The sequence below is a fragment of the Mus caroli genome, chromosome 6 (assembly GCF_900094665.2).
Source record: "Mus caroli chromosome 6, CAROLI_EIJ_v1.1, whole genome shotgun sequence".
NCBI classification, from domain to species: Eukaryota; Metazoa; Chordata; class Mammalia; order Rodentia; family Muridae; genus Mus; species Mus caroli.
In genome coordinates this window covers 133753634-133768863 of record NC_034575.1, presented here as the reverse complement: position 1 = coordinate 133768863, position 15230 = coordinate 133753634, and the positions used below count along the sequence as shown (strand labels likewise).

At 42.7% G+C, this 15230-nt stretch overlaps 1 protein-coding gene across 5 annotated transcripts in view; it reads left to right on the top strand.

Annotated features, from left to right (window-relative positions):
• Positions 1-15230, top strand: part of Grin2b (glutamate ionotropic receptor NMDA type subunit 2B) — a 450218-nt gene that overhangs the window by 400709 nt on the left and 34279 nt on the right. For all 5 annotated transcript variants that reach the window (XM_021164703.2, XM_021164705.2, XM_029478515.1 and 2 more), the window contains 3 exons: positions 211-364; positions 4153-4278; positions 6676-6905. In XM_021164703.2, coding sequence (XP_021020362.1) covers positions 211-364; positions 4153-4278; positions 6676-6905 — 510 coding nt within the window. The remainder of the gene's footprint in view (positions 1-210; positions 365-4152; positions 4279-6675; positions 6906-15230) is intronic.

Below are 15230 nucleotides of genomic sequence, written 5' to 3'. Positions count from 1 at the left end.
AGTGATATGTGCTTATAATCCGAGTGCCCAGAAGGCTCCCTGGGGTCTGCTGGCCAAACTGCTGAACATCGGGCCAACAACAGAGCCAAGAGGAGGTGAAGGGCATTCTAGAGGATGGTGCCCAAGTTACTGCTGGGCCATGAGAATTTTGCCTGTGATGGACCTGTCTTCCAGAATGTTCTGATGGGAGCATTGTGTCTTTCTCTTCAGGTGGTCATGAAGAGGGCCTACATGGCAGTGGGATCACTAACTATCAATGAAGAACGGTCAGAGGTGGTTGACTTCTCTGTGCCCTTCATAGAGACTGGCATCAGTGTCATGGTATCACGCAGCAATGGGACTGTGTCACCTTCTGCCTTCTTAGGTAAGTCATGTGTTTGCTGGTGATAGGAAGTAGACTCAAGAACAAGTAGACAGGATGAGAAACAATTGCAGGAAGTGGCTTGTTGAACATTTAATCCACTTGGGGAGTACTTGGTTATTCTTCAACACACAAAAACATTAAGAGCACCCAGGAATCATTGAGGTATGGTGTCATATAAGCAAATACTGCCTGAATGGTCATCAGAAGCCACTTGGTCTCCTCTTCATCCTTAGTGTTCATTTGACCTTGAACAAATTTACTCCATCCAGGGACTTCCTTTTTCTTACCCACAGTATATGACAGAATATGGTTCTCAGTTAGTTGACCTCTGAGTCTTGTTTCTGCTGCAACAACTTCTAAATTTAAATATCTTCTGTCTTAGTTACTACTTTATTACTCTATAGAGAGACGATGACTGAGGCAACTTATATAAAAGAGTTTTTATATAAACTTGTATAAAAGTCTTTAATTGAGGACTTGCTTACAATTCAAAGAGTTGATACATTATCATCACGGCAGGACACAGACAGGCATGGTGCTAAGAACTTTACATCCTGATCCATAGGCAGAAGACATAGACAGAGAAAGCCACTGGGCTTGGTGTGGGCTTTTGAAACCTCAAAGCCCACCTCTAGTGACACACTTCCTCCAACAAGGCCATGCCTTCTCCAACAAAGCCACACCTCCTAGTCCTTTCAAACAGTTTATTGACTGGGGACTAAGCAGGCAAATACATGAATCTCTGGTGACCATACTCATTCAAACTACTACATCTTCAAGAGACCTATTTACTTTTTCATTGTCCCCAAGAATTGAGTTTAGGATTAACACACACATGAATTCATCAATGTTTTCTGTTTCCATGTGAGTTTTTGAGATTTTGCTGGCCAGATTTCATCTGACAGTTCCTCGTACCCCTCTTTGTCACCGCCTTCTCCCAATGCCATTCTTGATTTCCCTACTTTCTAGTATCACCCAAATGTAAAAAGCATTAGATATGATTTAAGATTGGGTGAGATGGGGCCACGACTTCAATTAGATGAGGTCTTTAGTGAGCTCATACCCATTTCTTGTTTTTGTTTTTGTCTTTGGTTTTTTTTTTTTTTTTTTTTTGCAGGGGCTATGGAGCTAGGGGTTGGAGAATAAACTGTCACCTTGAAACCAGAACACTGGGCTAGGAGACAGGAAGCCTGGTCTGGTCTTAAACAAGCCATAAGTCTTTAGACTGTCATAATCACTCTGAGGAGAAGAAGGGGGTGGACTTTTTTTTTAAATGGAAATATTATAAGAGACAACAACAAGCATTTATTTTCAACTCTGGACTTTAGGAATTAACTCACTTAATGTACCACTAAGTGGAATGACAGATACTTATGAAACTTATATGAAAAATTTCCCTAAGTTATTTAAGTTTCTTAGCCAGTCTTCTTACTCATGATGTACCAAATTCTGGCTCTTCTAATTTACATGAAATGTTACTAGATGGTACACACTGAAGTGTTCATTTTCGTAGCTTCTGGGTATAACTTATTTGCAAGTTTACTTTATAAGGAAGACTGAAACATTATAAGACATAAAGTAGGTTCTAATTTCAGTTCTGTCAGTACAGCTAGGTAGAGCTGGGATTATGGGAATGTTAAGCAGAATATCTTCTTCCTGTGAGTGTCTGGAGGAGGAGAGGTTCATGTATTATAAGAGTAACAGATGCCAGATTTGCTGACTACCTGCCACGTATGCATGTGTTGTTTTAGGAAATTATTGGTGTTGTTACTAGATTCATTGTTAGGACTTGGAGTCTTGGGTAAGTTAAACATTTTCCAGGAGTTCTGTAATAAAGCTCAGGCATGGTAGCCATCATAGCCTGTGTTCTAGTCCACACCACAACAGGGAGCCATTGTGATGGAACGAGAGAACTAAGCCACACAATATTGTGGGAAATGCTAGGCAAGGTTTCAAGACAGCTTCAGTTCATAAGCTGACTGCCACTTTCTGTGTATGAAAGAAACTTGACCTCTTGTACTTAATTTTCTCCTCTGCAAAGTAAGTACAGCCATCTCATAATGAAAGGCCCATTGGAAGGATTAGAAAAAATGGTGTATGGAGAAGTCCTTTATAAATTGTAAAGATCAATAATGATGTTTGGTACATTTGTTTGCAGAAAGTTGCCCTAAACTAGATGATGTGGGGGTGGGGGGGGGAGATTACAAATATGAAGCTTTCATCCAATCCTCAGTCAACCATAAAAACATGGAACCAGGGTAGGATTTTCACAAATTAGACTTAAGGGTTGAGGAGGTTTCCCCACACCAGATGAAGGCGACTCAGATGTACCACGTAGGTTTGTACCACTGCCTCTGAAATGCTTTGTGTTTAACGGTTGGTTTAGTAAACTCTGGGACTTTGTTAAGGGTATTTTTAAATTGATTAAGTGACCTGGGCTTTAATAGTCCCTTTGGAAGTTCAATAATAAAGTAGATTTCAGAGTGGGAAATATATTTTCTAATTTTCACCAATTCCCCCTCTCTCAACTTCATCTTTATTAATGACTTGTAAGAAGGGAAAACATCATGTTAATTCACCCATTATGAGTTTACAATGTGAAATGACAGCTAAAAAGGCCAGAACTATTTTTAGGACTCAATTGAGGGGCAGTGTATCATGAGACAGAACTAAGATCATTCTTTTTGTGTCTAGGGAGTCATAGAAATGGCTTTTGGAATATGAGTGCATCTAAGCCAGAGAGATCTAACTCAGCTAGAATAGGTTTAACAATGAAAGATGCTGAAGAAAACATTCACAGAGCATTCTTGTTCTCTAGTTTAGCATTAGCCCATTAACCACAGTGGTTAGTAAGAAGAGACAAATTGTAGCTGCTTTGTGAATCAACAATGATGCCTATTCTCTTATTCCCTGCAAAATCTCCACTACTGCAGACACTGATAGTCACGGTAGATAGGTTTTGTTTTACTTGTCTTGTTTTGTTTTGGCTTTTGGTTTCTTGAGACAGAGTTTCTTTGCCTAGCCTTCACTGTCCTAGAACTGGCTCAGTAGACCAGGTTGATCTCAGAGATCTGCCTGCCACTGTCTCCCAAGTGTTGGGATTAAAGATGTACATGACCTCTGCCTGATAGCTTTAAACAGACAAACAAACAAACAAAAACTGGTTGACTTGTGTTCTCATACCGTAATGATATCTAGGATGATGTCCCATATCAAAGTAAGCTGAAAAAGTAAATGCACGCTGTACCCTAAGAAGAGTGTGAGGACACAAAAGCAAATGGGAATGGTTAGTCAGTGTATGACAGTGTTGCTCAACTGATTCAACCTGAAAATAGTGCCTCCAAGAATTTGTTCACAAGACTCACAAGCACTGTGGAAAACTTTTGAGGGTTCCTACCCCCATGGCATAGCTATGTTGATGAGGACATGAAGCAAGTCGGTTTACTATCATTTCCTTGTAGAATATCTACTCTTTGCAATCTCATTGAAAGATCCAGGTATGGTTCTGAGAGTAACAGAACCTGCCCCTATAAGCCCAGCAGGGCTCAGAAGCATGATGGGGTCTTTATGCATTTGAAATAAAATGGTCTTTCTATGCCCAAGTGGAGACTGGGCTGCTTGGGTGTATCTTATGTCTTCCTGACTCAACGCTGGCTCTCCAAGGGCACAGGACACACTTGTGGCTTGCTCATCTTAAAATAGGTGTTTGCAGGAGCAGGTGATGATGGAAATGACGAGTTGTTTGTTCTCTGTTTTGACCCTGAGCACTGTTTTGCTTTCCTTCCCAGAGCCATTCAGTGCTGACGTGTGGGTGATGATGTTTGTGATGCTGCTCATTGTCTCTGCTGTAGCTGTCTTTGTCTTTGAATACTTCAGCCCTGTGGGTTACAACCGGTGCCTAGCTGATGGCAGAGGTAAGGCTACATGGAACTCCTGCATCTCCGCCTTTCCCCCTGACTGCACAACTCAGAACCATTATATCCACTGTTTGTTACGTATATCCTCCCTACTTTCTGTGAGGATGGAGACCATCAGCATCTCTGGTTGTCAGCATAGCAATGTTATAGAAATGTGCAGTTAAAATGTGTGCTAGGTTCTCCTTGTTCCCTTTTGGTGCATATCAGATCCAAGCCTGGTACTGGATCATTAAGGAGAAAGATTGATAACAGAGATGGCTGGCACATGTCTGGGCACTAGTTTTTAAACCATAATTTACAGGCAATTTTGGGGAGAGAATGTAAGGGAAAAGACAGGCTGTACACACACACAGTAAGAATAAGAAAATTTAGAATACCTGAGGGTATATGAAGATTATCGTAGTCATTAGAGTTTCCCACAGTTGAAGATTTAGTACTGAGTTTCAGGGTCTCCACAGCATGTGTCTGTGGCCTAACCTCCTGCCCCTCCTAAGGAGTATAAAAATTTCATGTCTGAAATAAAATGGGCAAAGGCGACCAGTTCTCACTTGTAGCTACTATAGGGTGGTCTCATTCACTGGGCAGGTAGGCATCAGCATAGACACACTAGCCTTGTGCTTGAAGCACTTTTAATATTTTTAAAAAGTTCATCAGACTTCTAAAGGAGTCATGAGAACCTGGTAAATATGAAGTCCCTCCAGAACTTCATAAAAGTCCCAGGATTAAGAAATATGCCAATTTTAAATCTTCTTCTTCTATAATCCTAATTATTCTAGAATGTACCTCCAAGAGGACAGACTCTTAAGCTTAGATACTAATAAGAATTGTATATGGGGCACTTAAAAGGCAAAGGGGCTTTGGACCTAGAATACTGATTTGCTAAACCTGGGATGCAGCTCAGACACTGTGTGTTTCAAAATAGTGGTTACTTACCTTGATCTTATTAGAATGACCAGATTCACTGTGCATCTGTTTATCTAGGGTGGTTGCCACGCTATTGCTTCATCAGTGGACTTCCAAGTGCTGCCCTACCTTATATTGTAGTGTGTTTTCTAAGGTGGAGTTTTACATGTCTCCACGACAAGCCATTGACTTACCACCTATGCTAAAGGCTAGCCTGAAGCAGGGATCTATCTTCTAACCTAAAGGGTACTTGGAAATGAACCATCTGAGGCTCCTGTAAATGTAGACAAAAGTCAACATGGTTAAGAGCTGAAGGTAGTCCAGACTGCCATCTACCCTGAGAAAAATAGAAAACCAGAACAGAAATTCAGATTTACAAATATGGTACAGGAGTTTATGATCACTCCTGTTACCTTACAAAGCTTCTCTTACAGAGGAATTTAAACTGTTCCACTCTAAATGTCAAGACTCCTTAGAGTATCTCCGTGTGCAAAACTTTGCTGTGTAAACAACGTCCTACTCATCCATCTGTTGTATGAAATCAGGTCCACATGCACAGGTGTTTGTGCACAGTGCAGTAAGTTCAGCGTGTACAGCCACTGATGATGTGGTTGGCTGAGCACAGGTTGTCAGGATCCCAGGAAACATCCCAAGACCTTTGTTAATATGTTGGAAAACTCTGTGGGCAGATATTCGTTTCTCCAGTGGCAGTGTGCACAAAGATCCAAATAGTGCATGAGGTCACTCCCTCCCTGATCAGGGACATCAGACAAGTTACCAATCATGTATAGGCAGAAGCCCTAAGATTAAGCGGAGGGACATCTATCAAGAAGAGCTACATTTTTGTTCTAGATGGACATGGTCAGGGCCAAGAGTCTATGGTCTCTTCTCTGAGCTTCCTTGTACAGAGGCCAGTGCTGCAGCAGGCCATTTGGGAAGGGTTGGCATTGGAGGGGCTAGGGAAATCCAGGTCATTTTAAAGACATCACTACTAGGGGCTGGAAGATGAATAAAATTTAGCCAAAAGAACCTTCAATCATCCAATATTGGCATATGGAGGCTTATGGCAGTGGTAGAAAGGAGCCTCACATTATTCTTGCTGATGTCTTGGAAGTTAAAGTATTTCCTTGGTAGATACAATGGTACATTTTAAGAATAAAGGTCAATATGACCACAGTAGGATAGTTGACCATTGTTACCCAACTTTATGTGATCTAAATGGTCTCATATACGAAAACAGGGAGAGTTTTAGTTGGCAAAAGACCTCACCACACACCAGGGCTCTGAAGTTGCCTCTAAGACACTGTCTTCTGCCTTCCTTAGCTCCCAGAGGAGACACAGGATCTTGACTTGTGAAGCTGTCATTTGAATGGCTCAGTGGAGAGGTTTCCTACTCTTGCTAGGACCTTTTCGTCTCTGAGAACTTGTAGATCAAAGCAGATCCAGTGATTCAAGCTTAACCTTCTTTCCCCGTCTTTTGTATCACACCAGAGCCAGGCGGCCCATCGTTCACCATCGGCAAAGCGATTTGGTTACTCTGGGGTCTGGTGTTTAACAACTCCGTACCTGTGCAGAACCCAAAGGGGACCACCTCCAAGATCATGGTGTCAGTGTGGGCCTTCTTTGCTGTCATTTTCCTGGCCAGCTACACTGCCAACTTAGCCGCCTTCATGATCCAAGAGGAATATGTGGACCAGGTTTCCGGCCTGAGTGACAAGAAGGTAAGAGACCCACTTAAAACCTTCCATCTTTTTCTATGCTGTCCTGAGCCATACTCAGAAGTTCTCATGTAGCTGGTAATTTTCTAAATGTTTAGAGTCAACAGCTCTTTTTTTGTGTTTCCTTCGATTGGGCCATGGACACAGAAACCGGATTCCCTACCAAATTAATACTCCTTCACACTTGCCTTCGGATTCCTAAAAGGTTGTCACAAGGGCGCCCTGGGCTGCAAATGAGGGGCTTGGTACGCTAGCAGGTTCTCTGAGTACATAGCAGCTCTTGTTGGATGCAGTTGGGTGGTCTCTCAGCTCAGGAATGCCTATGTGCTGTGTTATTAGAGGGCTGCCCCTGTGTACCACACTGGGGATGCTAGAGCTTTACAGCTCGTTTTCTTCCCGGTGGGGTTTGGATGTGGGCTCTCTCTTTGTTTCTCCGCACACTCGTGTGTTCCCTGGACTGAACCAGGGGGTTGTTCACATTGTATCTTGACAAGAAGTGCTATTTAATGCATGACTGTCCCCTGTGTGGCACTGATGAGTGAGTTGCCCCGATACCAATTGTTGTCCTCCCTACCCACCTGGTATTGGAGAGAGGAAGGGAGGTACACACTGGTTTCCATCTTTCCTGGCTGAAGGGTACAAAAGCTGCTCTAAACGTATAAGACCATGTAGGTCAGCCTGAAGCACACCAGTTTCCAGGGGCGATTTGTCCCCTGGAAATGCTACAACCATGGTGCCCAGAGACTAGATGGGCTGGGTTTTATAGTGTCTGGGAGAGCTTGGGGCCAAAGCATTTTGCATTGTTATATTTACTGCCCATTTTCCATTTTTGACTCTTTAATATTTAGAAAGTGTGACTTTCCATTTCCACTTCCAGGATGAAGTTATAAGAGTGGATGTGTTTTCAGACCAATGGGTAATGCTTTCTCACAGGGGTGGGGATCATGGTGAGATGCTGTCTTGATTCAGGGGCTAGTTTCTCCATCCACGGCTCTTCATTCACTGAGAATTCTCAGAAGTGTATGAGAAAGTGAAACTGTTCCTCAAGGGAATTTTATGGTGTTTTGTGTGTGTGTATGTGTGTGTGTACATATACATTTCTATATGTGAGCACATGTGCATATATGCATGTGAGTATCTGTGTGTGAAAGAGAGACACAGGAATACACTATGTTCATGGCTTATATGTGATATATTACATGGTTTTAGTTTTTCTGATTCAAATTGTTAAATTATTTTGCTTTATTTTTATTTAAAATGAGAAATGTCTTTCTTTGTATGGCCTACTCCCTTACTAAAGCATCACTTATTCCTCCAACTCATAATTTATTATACATTTATTGATACATTCATCCATTTAGTACTTGATTCATTTTCCGGCCTTCCTCTGGCTTTTGATTCCATCATCAGCATCCTTTGTCACTACGTAACTAACTAGATTTGGAATTAACATCATTCCTCCCTTCATGCTACCAAGCTTTACCACTGCCTTCACTTGGACTTAATAGGGATTAGGTAGACCACACCCACAAAAACTCACGGCTGTACCAGAATCTTGCAGGGCTCTGCTGCCAAGCACAGACTTGTCAGAGAGATGGTACTCATCTGGTGCATCAAAATGTGGCCGAATCATGGGAACATGTCACCTCTCACTGATTTCTAATAGGTGTAGTGAATCAAATTCCCAGGCATGAATTGTGCATATGTGACAAGTTCATGCCTCTATCCATCACCATGGCAATGGTACGGTGGTCACAGGTGACACGTGACAATAACCTACTGTATTTGTCTTATTGTTTTCTTCATCTGTCTCTGAAAAGCACTCCTAACACTGCATGTATGTCTCTCACACCTTCATTTCACTCAGAAACAACTTGTAATGTGTTTCTATTTGAACTAAAAATAGTTAAGATGGGATGGGGTGTGTTTCCCTTCCCTAATGGCCATCCTGGGCTACTTATAGCAGATAAAATGTGAATCTGTCATACTGTTGTTTTCAAAGAAATTAGATCACATCAGTAATTTTACATATAAATAATAACACAATCTTACATATAATAATAAATAATTTTACATATAGTAAACACAGCTGATTGATTCCCCCAATATGGCTGCTCTGCCCTTTATTAACGGCCATAAACTCTCCAACGTCTCTGGCCAATGCTTTCATCCTGCACCCTAGGAGTCCTTAACTCTCCATCATTTTTACCACAGCTCTATACAGGCATCTGCCTGGGAAATTGTTCTTCCCACTGCTCACTTACTCCTACCTAAAGCAGGCTCAGATTAGAGACACTTTATCTGTGGAACTCTCCTAGACTCATCTGGGCAGCTCGCAGGATCCATTTCACCACAATTATTTAGGCCTTTATTATAACACAGCTTCCACGTTCTGTACAATAATATGAAGACTTGTGCATAGTAGTATTTCTATTTGACTGTGAATGTTACAGTGACATTATTTGGTCATTACTAGAGCTAAAAAAAAAAACAAGAAAAAAGAAAAGAGAAAGAAAGGGAGAAGGAAGGAAGGAAGGACGGAAGGAAGGAAGGAAGGAAAAGTCCACTTGAGAGTGGAGAAAGAATCCATGTATTTAGAAGTTTTCTGTGCCCACAGTTGATGCAGCAGTAAAGCCACAGCAAGCAGGAGCCTTTAACAGATGCTTGATCTGGAAACGATTGAAAATGGTTATCTGATGGATTTCAGAACGACACAAATGACAAAATAGTAAATTACAAGCATCCTACCAGAAAGTGTCAACATAATCTACATAATTATAGAAAACATTTAGGTAACTAATGACATATGACTGCACACGAGTGTCAGGAACAGTTATAAAAATCACAGGAGAGTGTTTTGAAAGTGTACTTAAAATGTCAAAATTCATATCAGCTTTACTTCAACAAACCTAAAGAAAACAAAATCTCGGAACCGGCATGGGTAGTGTGTGTGAGGAAGCATGTTATTTGAATTTAGGAAAGGGGAAATAATGTATGCATTGAAACAATGTAACTGAGAGTCGAAATGAGATGATTTGTAAGATTTTCTTTTCAATGAAATTACTTTCCCATCCGTCAAGGCAAGCAGCATTCACGGTGGAGAAGGGTTCCGAAGCGTGCTCAGGCTGTTGGTTGCCCATATCATCTGTGTCATTCAAAGCAAATGATAAGCATCTCAGAGTGGCAATGGGGAGAGGTCTGTCTGTGGCTCTTATACATAGCTTTAAAAGAGCCCTTAATATTTGGGTGGGGAGGGGAGGAAGTGGTGGCTGAGATTTCATTGTTATTGATAGGATACCTGCTCCTGCTGCATCCCCTCCCTCTGATTGTCCTGCACTCCAGCGAACCCAAAACTACCATGAAATATAATGAAATGTAGGTGGGCCAACCTTCTGACAGCCCTACTGTACCTCCCTCAAACCCTCCAGCGGAAGGGAGGAAGTCAAGAATTAGCGCCGTGCTTTCCACTGAGCGATGAGCCCACAGCGCTTGTTGTGATGTTTCTCACCTATCCAGATGGATGTTCCATCTTGCTGTCTGCCAAACATAGAACAAAGGGGGAAGACCCCCCACCAGGACTTGCTGGGTCCTAGGTGCATTCTCTTCACTGCATATGTGTGTGCTATGTGTATAATCTTTCACCCAGGTGCGACCATCCCCATTTCCCATAAGGGCACTGCAACCCCGAGATGCCTAGAAACTTCCTTGAGGTTACAGCCAAGGTTGAAGCCACGAGTATTTGATTCTGAAACCCTTTCCCTAGGATGTTTCCCATGTGGGGGGAAATCCCAGGCAACATTATAACATAGATGAAGACTAATGTATTAGTTTACTTTTTTATTACAGTGACGACAAAGTAATTAACAAAAAGGAAGGGATTACTCCAGCTCGTGGGATGGAATACGAGCATCACAATATGGGAGGCACAGTATTAAGAGTATTAGATATTTGTCACACTGCTCCGGCACATTGGAGCGGAGAATGTACATGAGGTAGGGCCCAACTATGGAGCTTCAAGCCCCACCCCCAACAACTCACTTCTCCCAACAAGGCACCATTTACTAAGGATCCCCAAAACATTGAGATCCATAATAAATGGTGCCAGCCAATGGGGGATCCATTGAAGCAAGTGATCCTATGGGAACTACTTCACATTTTCACCACGACAGTTCATATGGCCACCCCTGACTCTACTCTAGCGAATTCTTCTTCAATTCTCTACCCTTTCATTAACTGGCTGTTTGGGGTCCACTTAACCCAGTTTTTATACGTTGTATCACTGTTCTTCCTACTGCTGATAAAGATCACCACTGTTATTCTTATCAATGATACTTCAGCACTATTTTGGCTAACATTCTTTTCGGCTCCTTTTAAGCCAGGCATAATGCCAAACACATTGCAGAGATAGTCTTGTGTAATGGTGTCATTAATATCCTCATTCGTAGATGAGGCAATTGAAGCTAAGAGGTTAAGTAACTTGCCCTTACCATATTCTCAGACGCCTGTCACACCCACCAGTGTGCCACACCATTTAGGACATGATGCTTTCTCTAGTTAAGCACCCCTTTCCTGCCTCCCCTGGATACCTTATCAAAGTTTAACAAGCTAAATCGTTTCCCTGCACTAAAAAATTAAGCTATCTAATTAATTAAGCCATAATAATTAGATAGCATTCTAACATTTGCACTTGTTTGATAAATCTTTCAGAGGCAGCATTGAAGTAGACAATAGCAGTGATTTCCAGTACTTGGGAAGGCTAATAGCTTTCAGATTGACTTTAGCCTGGGCATTTAGTGACCCTAACCTTTAAGCCATTGTTGGACGGCAGCAAGTGGTGTTGCAGACAGAGGCAGAGACAATGAGGTTGGGTTAAGGAAGCCTGCAGGGAGATGGCTATGTGGCTACTGGGCTCTCTAGGATATCTGGCTACATTCTGCTCCACACATTCCTAGCACCACTGTGACACCCTCAAGTGACATTTTGTAGTTTATTTCCAGAAGGAGCTAGAAAGGTTTTGCCGACAGCCTGCTCACCTATGCAGACAATAGCAGTCTTTGCCCACACAACATTCATAGGCAAGTGTTCTAGCCAAGTGCAGTCTTCAGCCCTGCCTGCAGCCCTGGAAGAACAATAAAGATGGCCACATAACACCTAAGTGAGGACCCCTTGGCTTTTCTCCATCAGTTGTGAAGCTGGGTGTCAGAGATACTTCCCAGGCTCTGAATGTTACTATGTCTCTATTTGGCATGAAAGCAGGTAAGGGTTTGAACATCCTCTGCCAGTCTCAGGTTGAAATTTAATTGACATTGTAGCAGTATTAAAATGCGTTGAGGTTATGAGGGCTCTGCCCGAGAACAGACTCGTGTTGCCTTATTGGAAATGGGTTATTTGCCGTAAGCCTGGTTTTGTTGTGAATGTGAGCTCAGTTCCCTCAGCTCCCTGGCTCTGCTCTTCTTGCTCTTTTTTGCATGCACACAGGCATCCTCACAATGTGATGCTGGCCTGCTTTTGACACAGCTCAAAGGCCTCTGCCAGATACTGATAACACATCCCAAACTCACTGGCCTCTGGAAGAGTGAAGAATAGATTGCTTTATAAGTCACCAGGTCTGTAATATTCTGCTATAGTGACATACAGTAGGTGGAGACAGTAGGGTATGGCTATCAAGCCAACACACAAACAAACAAACAAACATGAAACCCTGAGGGAGGGCAGTTTGCTGATGTGCATTTTCATCGGGCTACTATCCTGAAACAACCGGATGTCGTTGAGTTTATGTGAAGAAATGGGGCCATGGTTCCTATTCTACAAATGTATTTTGCTTGCTCTATTAACTTTAGGCTGAAAGCCAGCAGGAGACAGCTCAAACCAGATCTGGCACACCCTGGCTCTGGCCGGGACCATCTTGGTCAAATCATGGAGTACTGGGCTAAGAATAGCATAGTAGAGGTGTCAGGCATGACGAACGAGCCAGATCACTAGCAATGAGGGCCTAGGCTGGACATCCAGGTACTGGCAGATTCCATGCACAGGCGTCTTCCAGGGCTGTCAAGAAGCATATTATCTTTGTAAACAACAACAACAACATAACATGTCTTTAAATTTTTTGATAAAGCTTTATTTATTTATTTACTTACTTACTTACTTACTTACTTATTTAAAGCCAGGGTTTAAATAAATGTCTGGCTTCCAACTCATTATGTTGCTGAGACTCACCTTGAACTTGTGACCCTCCTGCCTCCACCTCCCAAATGCTAGGATTACAACACCCAGCAATGTGTCCTCTTGGAAAAGCTGATAGACAGCAGGCCTTCTGGAAATGGCAAAAGAATAGAAGTGCTCACATCCTGAGAGCATATGGAGTACAAAATGCACAGGGTTAGGGGAGGAACTTCTGCCTCCTTTTTTTTTTTATCTTAACTGTCAGAGCGAATCCAATGTATTTTATGGACCACTGTCCACTGTCCTACTGCAAGCCCTCCTTTCTCTTGCCAGGGCAATCTCTGTTCATATGGGTCCAGAACAAACCTTAAGTTCTTGAATAAGCTCAGGGCTGCCCACCAGGGCCAGCTATTACCACGTCTATAGTTTTGTTTAAGCCTGAATCTACATGTTTCTTAGCAAACAACCTTGAGTTCTAATTCCAGGGCCTGTCTTCACTGGGACAGGAAGTCTGTAAGCCCCGTTGGGATTTAGGAATGGCCACATTCAAGATCCAGGCTGCAGATAAACCAGTATTCACCACTGGGCTGCCATGGGGGCTCCCACGACTCCTTTCACTCCATTTCAAGGTATTTAGTGTGGCTGATAATAATGACCCCTATAAGCAAATGCATAGGTGTTTTTGGCACAGATGAGGAAGAGAAGGTCACATAAGGATGAAACTGGGATTGAAGGGACACACACAGATAGATGGCAGAGTCATTAAAAGCTGGAAGAGATGAAGTCTCCCCTGGACCTCTAAAAATATTATGGCACAGCTGACAGGCTGTGTAACTTATTGCAAGAGGTTTATGCCCAAGGTTTCTTGTGTGGTAGCAACAGGAACTTAGCACAGAGCCATGGATGGATCTTCCTAGAGTCTGCATTTTGTGCTAGTTTTTTGCCCTTTAGATTTGGGGTCTTCTCTTCCTTCTCTCAGCTCCTATATTCAGCCCTATGGCCGTGTCCTTATGAAATGAGTATTTCTCACAGCAGGATTTGATCCTTGTAGAATCCACCCACTTTGCACTGTAGATTGTCAGGAAGATGGGTTACACCAAGAAGGACTTTTCTTTGCTGCTACCTTTGAGAGCAACAGGATCCTCAGTGGCACCGTGTGCTCCCAGTTTTTTACCTTGAGCCTGACTAATGCCATTTTCTCCCAATATGTTCTGTGCACAATCTTCTGTAAGGCCTGTGGTGAGGTCACTGGGAAAAGTGACTGAAGGCTTGTTTCTGTAAGACGGATGTATCCCCATCATCACGGTTTCTTTGTCGTAAAGCCTGTTCCTAATGCAGTAGTTTTGGGCATGTAGTTTATGTCCTAGACTTGGAGGTCTTAGTCCTAGACTACGTCTTTTGGTCTTTAGTGCATGTAACTCCTCCTAATCAGAAGCACAGGAACCATGCATACATGCACACACACACACACACACACACACACACACACACACACACACACATCTGTGTAAAGACCATAGGTCTCCTATGTATAAAGAATGCACGTCAAAGCATGTCATCTTGGATTGATGGTCTTCCTCACCCAGAAAAAAAAGAACATAGAACATAGCTTTGTTTCACTCAGCTGACATTAGTGGAGCCATATTTTCAAAAAGTAAAGTGATTTGAGACTAAAGAAGGAAGGAAAGAGGGAGTGAGGAAAGGAAGGAGGGAGGGAGAGTGGAGGGGAGAAGGTAGTTGTTGTAGCAGAGGGGGAGGGGGAGGAAAGAAGAGACTGAGGAGGCTTCCCATTTGGACCTAGTCTTGGGCTTGATCTACAGAAGTTAGTCTTTACAAAGTTATCCGTATGCAAGATGCTAGATGACCAGAGGCTCCCAGGAGCTAGAATTTTTAAAATGTAATTATGCAAATTAGCATTAACTTGCCCTCAGTGTTTTCCCACCTGAATTGAACTGTACTAACACTAAAAGGTAGCAAGCAGCTCCCACTTGTAGTGGGAGCTCACTTGTGCTTGCTGGTCTCCGTGGGAAAAGCTGCAAGTCCCATTCTCACCCTCGGGGTCACTGAGTGTATTTGTGATTTCCATGTGGAGTGGGTTCTGGTCCCAGCTTGGGGTGACCTCTGGGGACTCTTTGAGTTGGGACCTTCCGTGTAGACAAGTCTCCA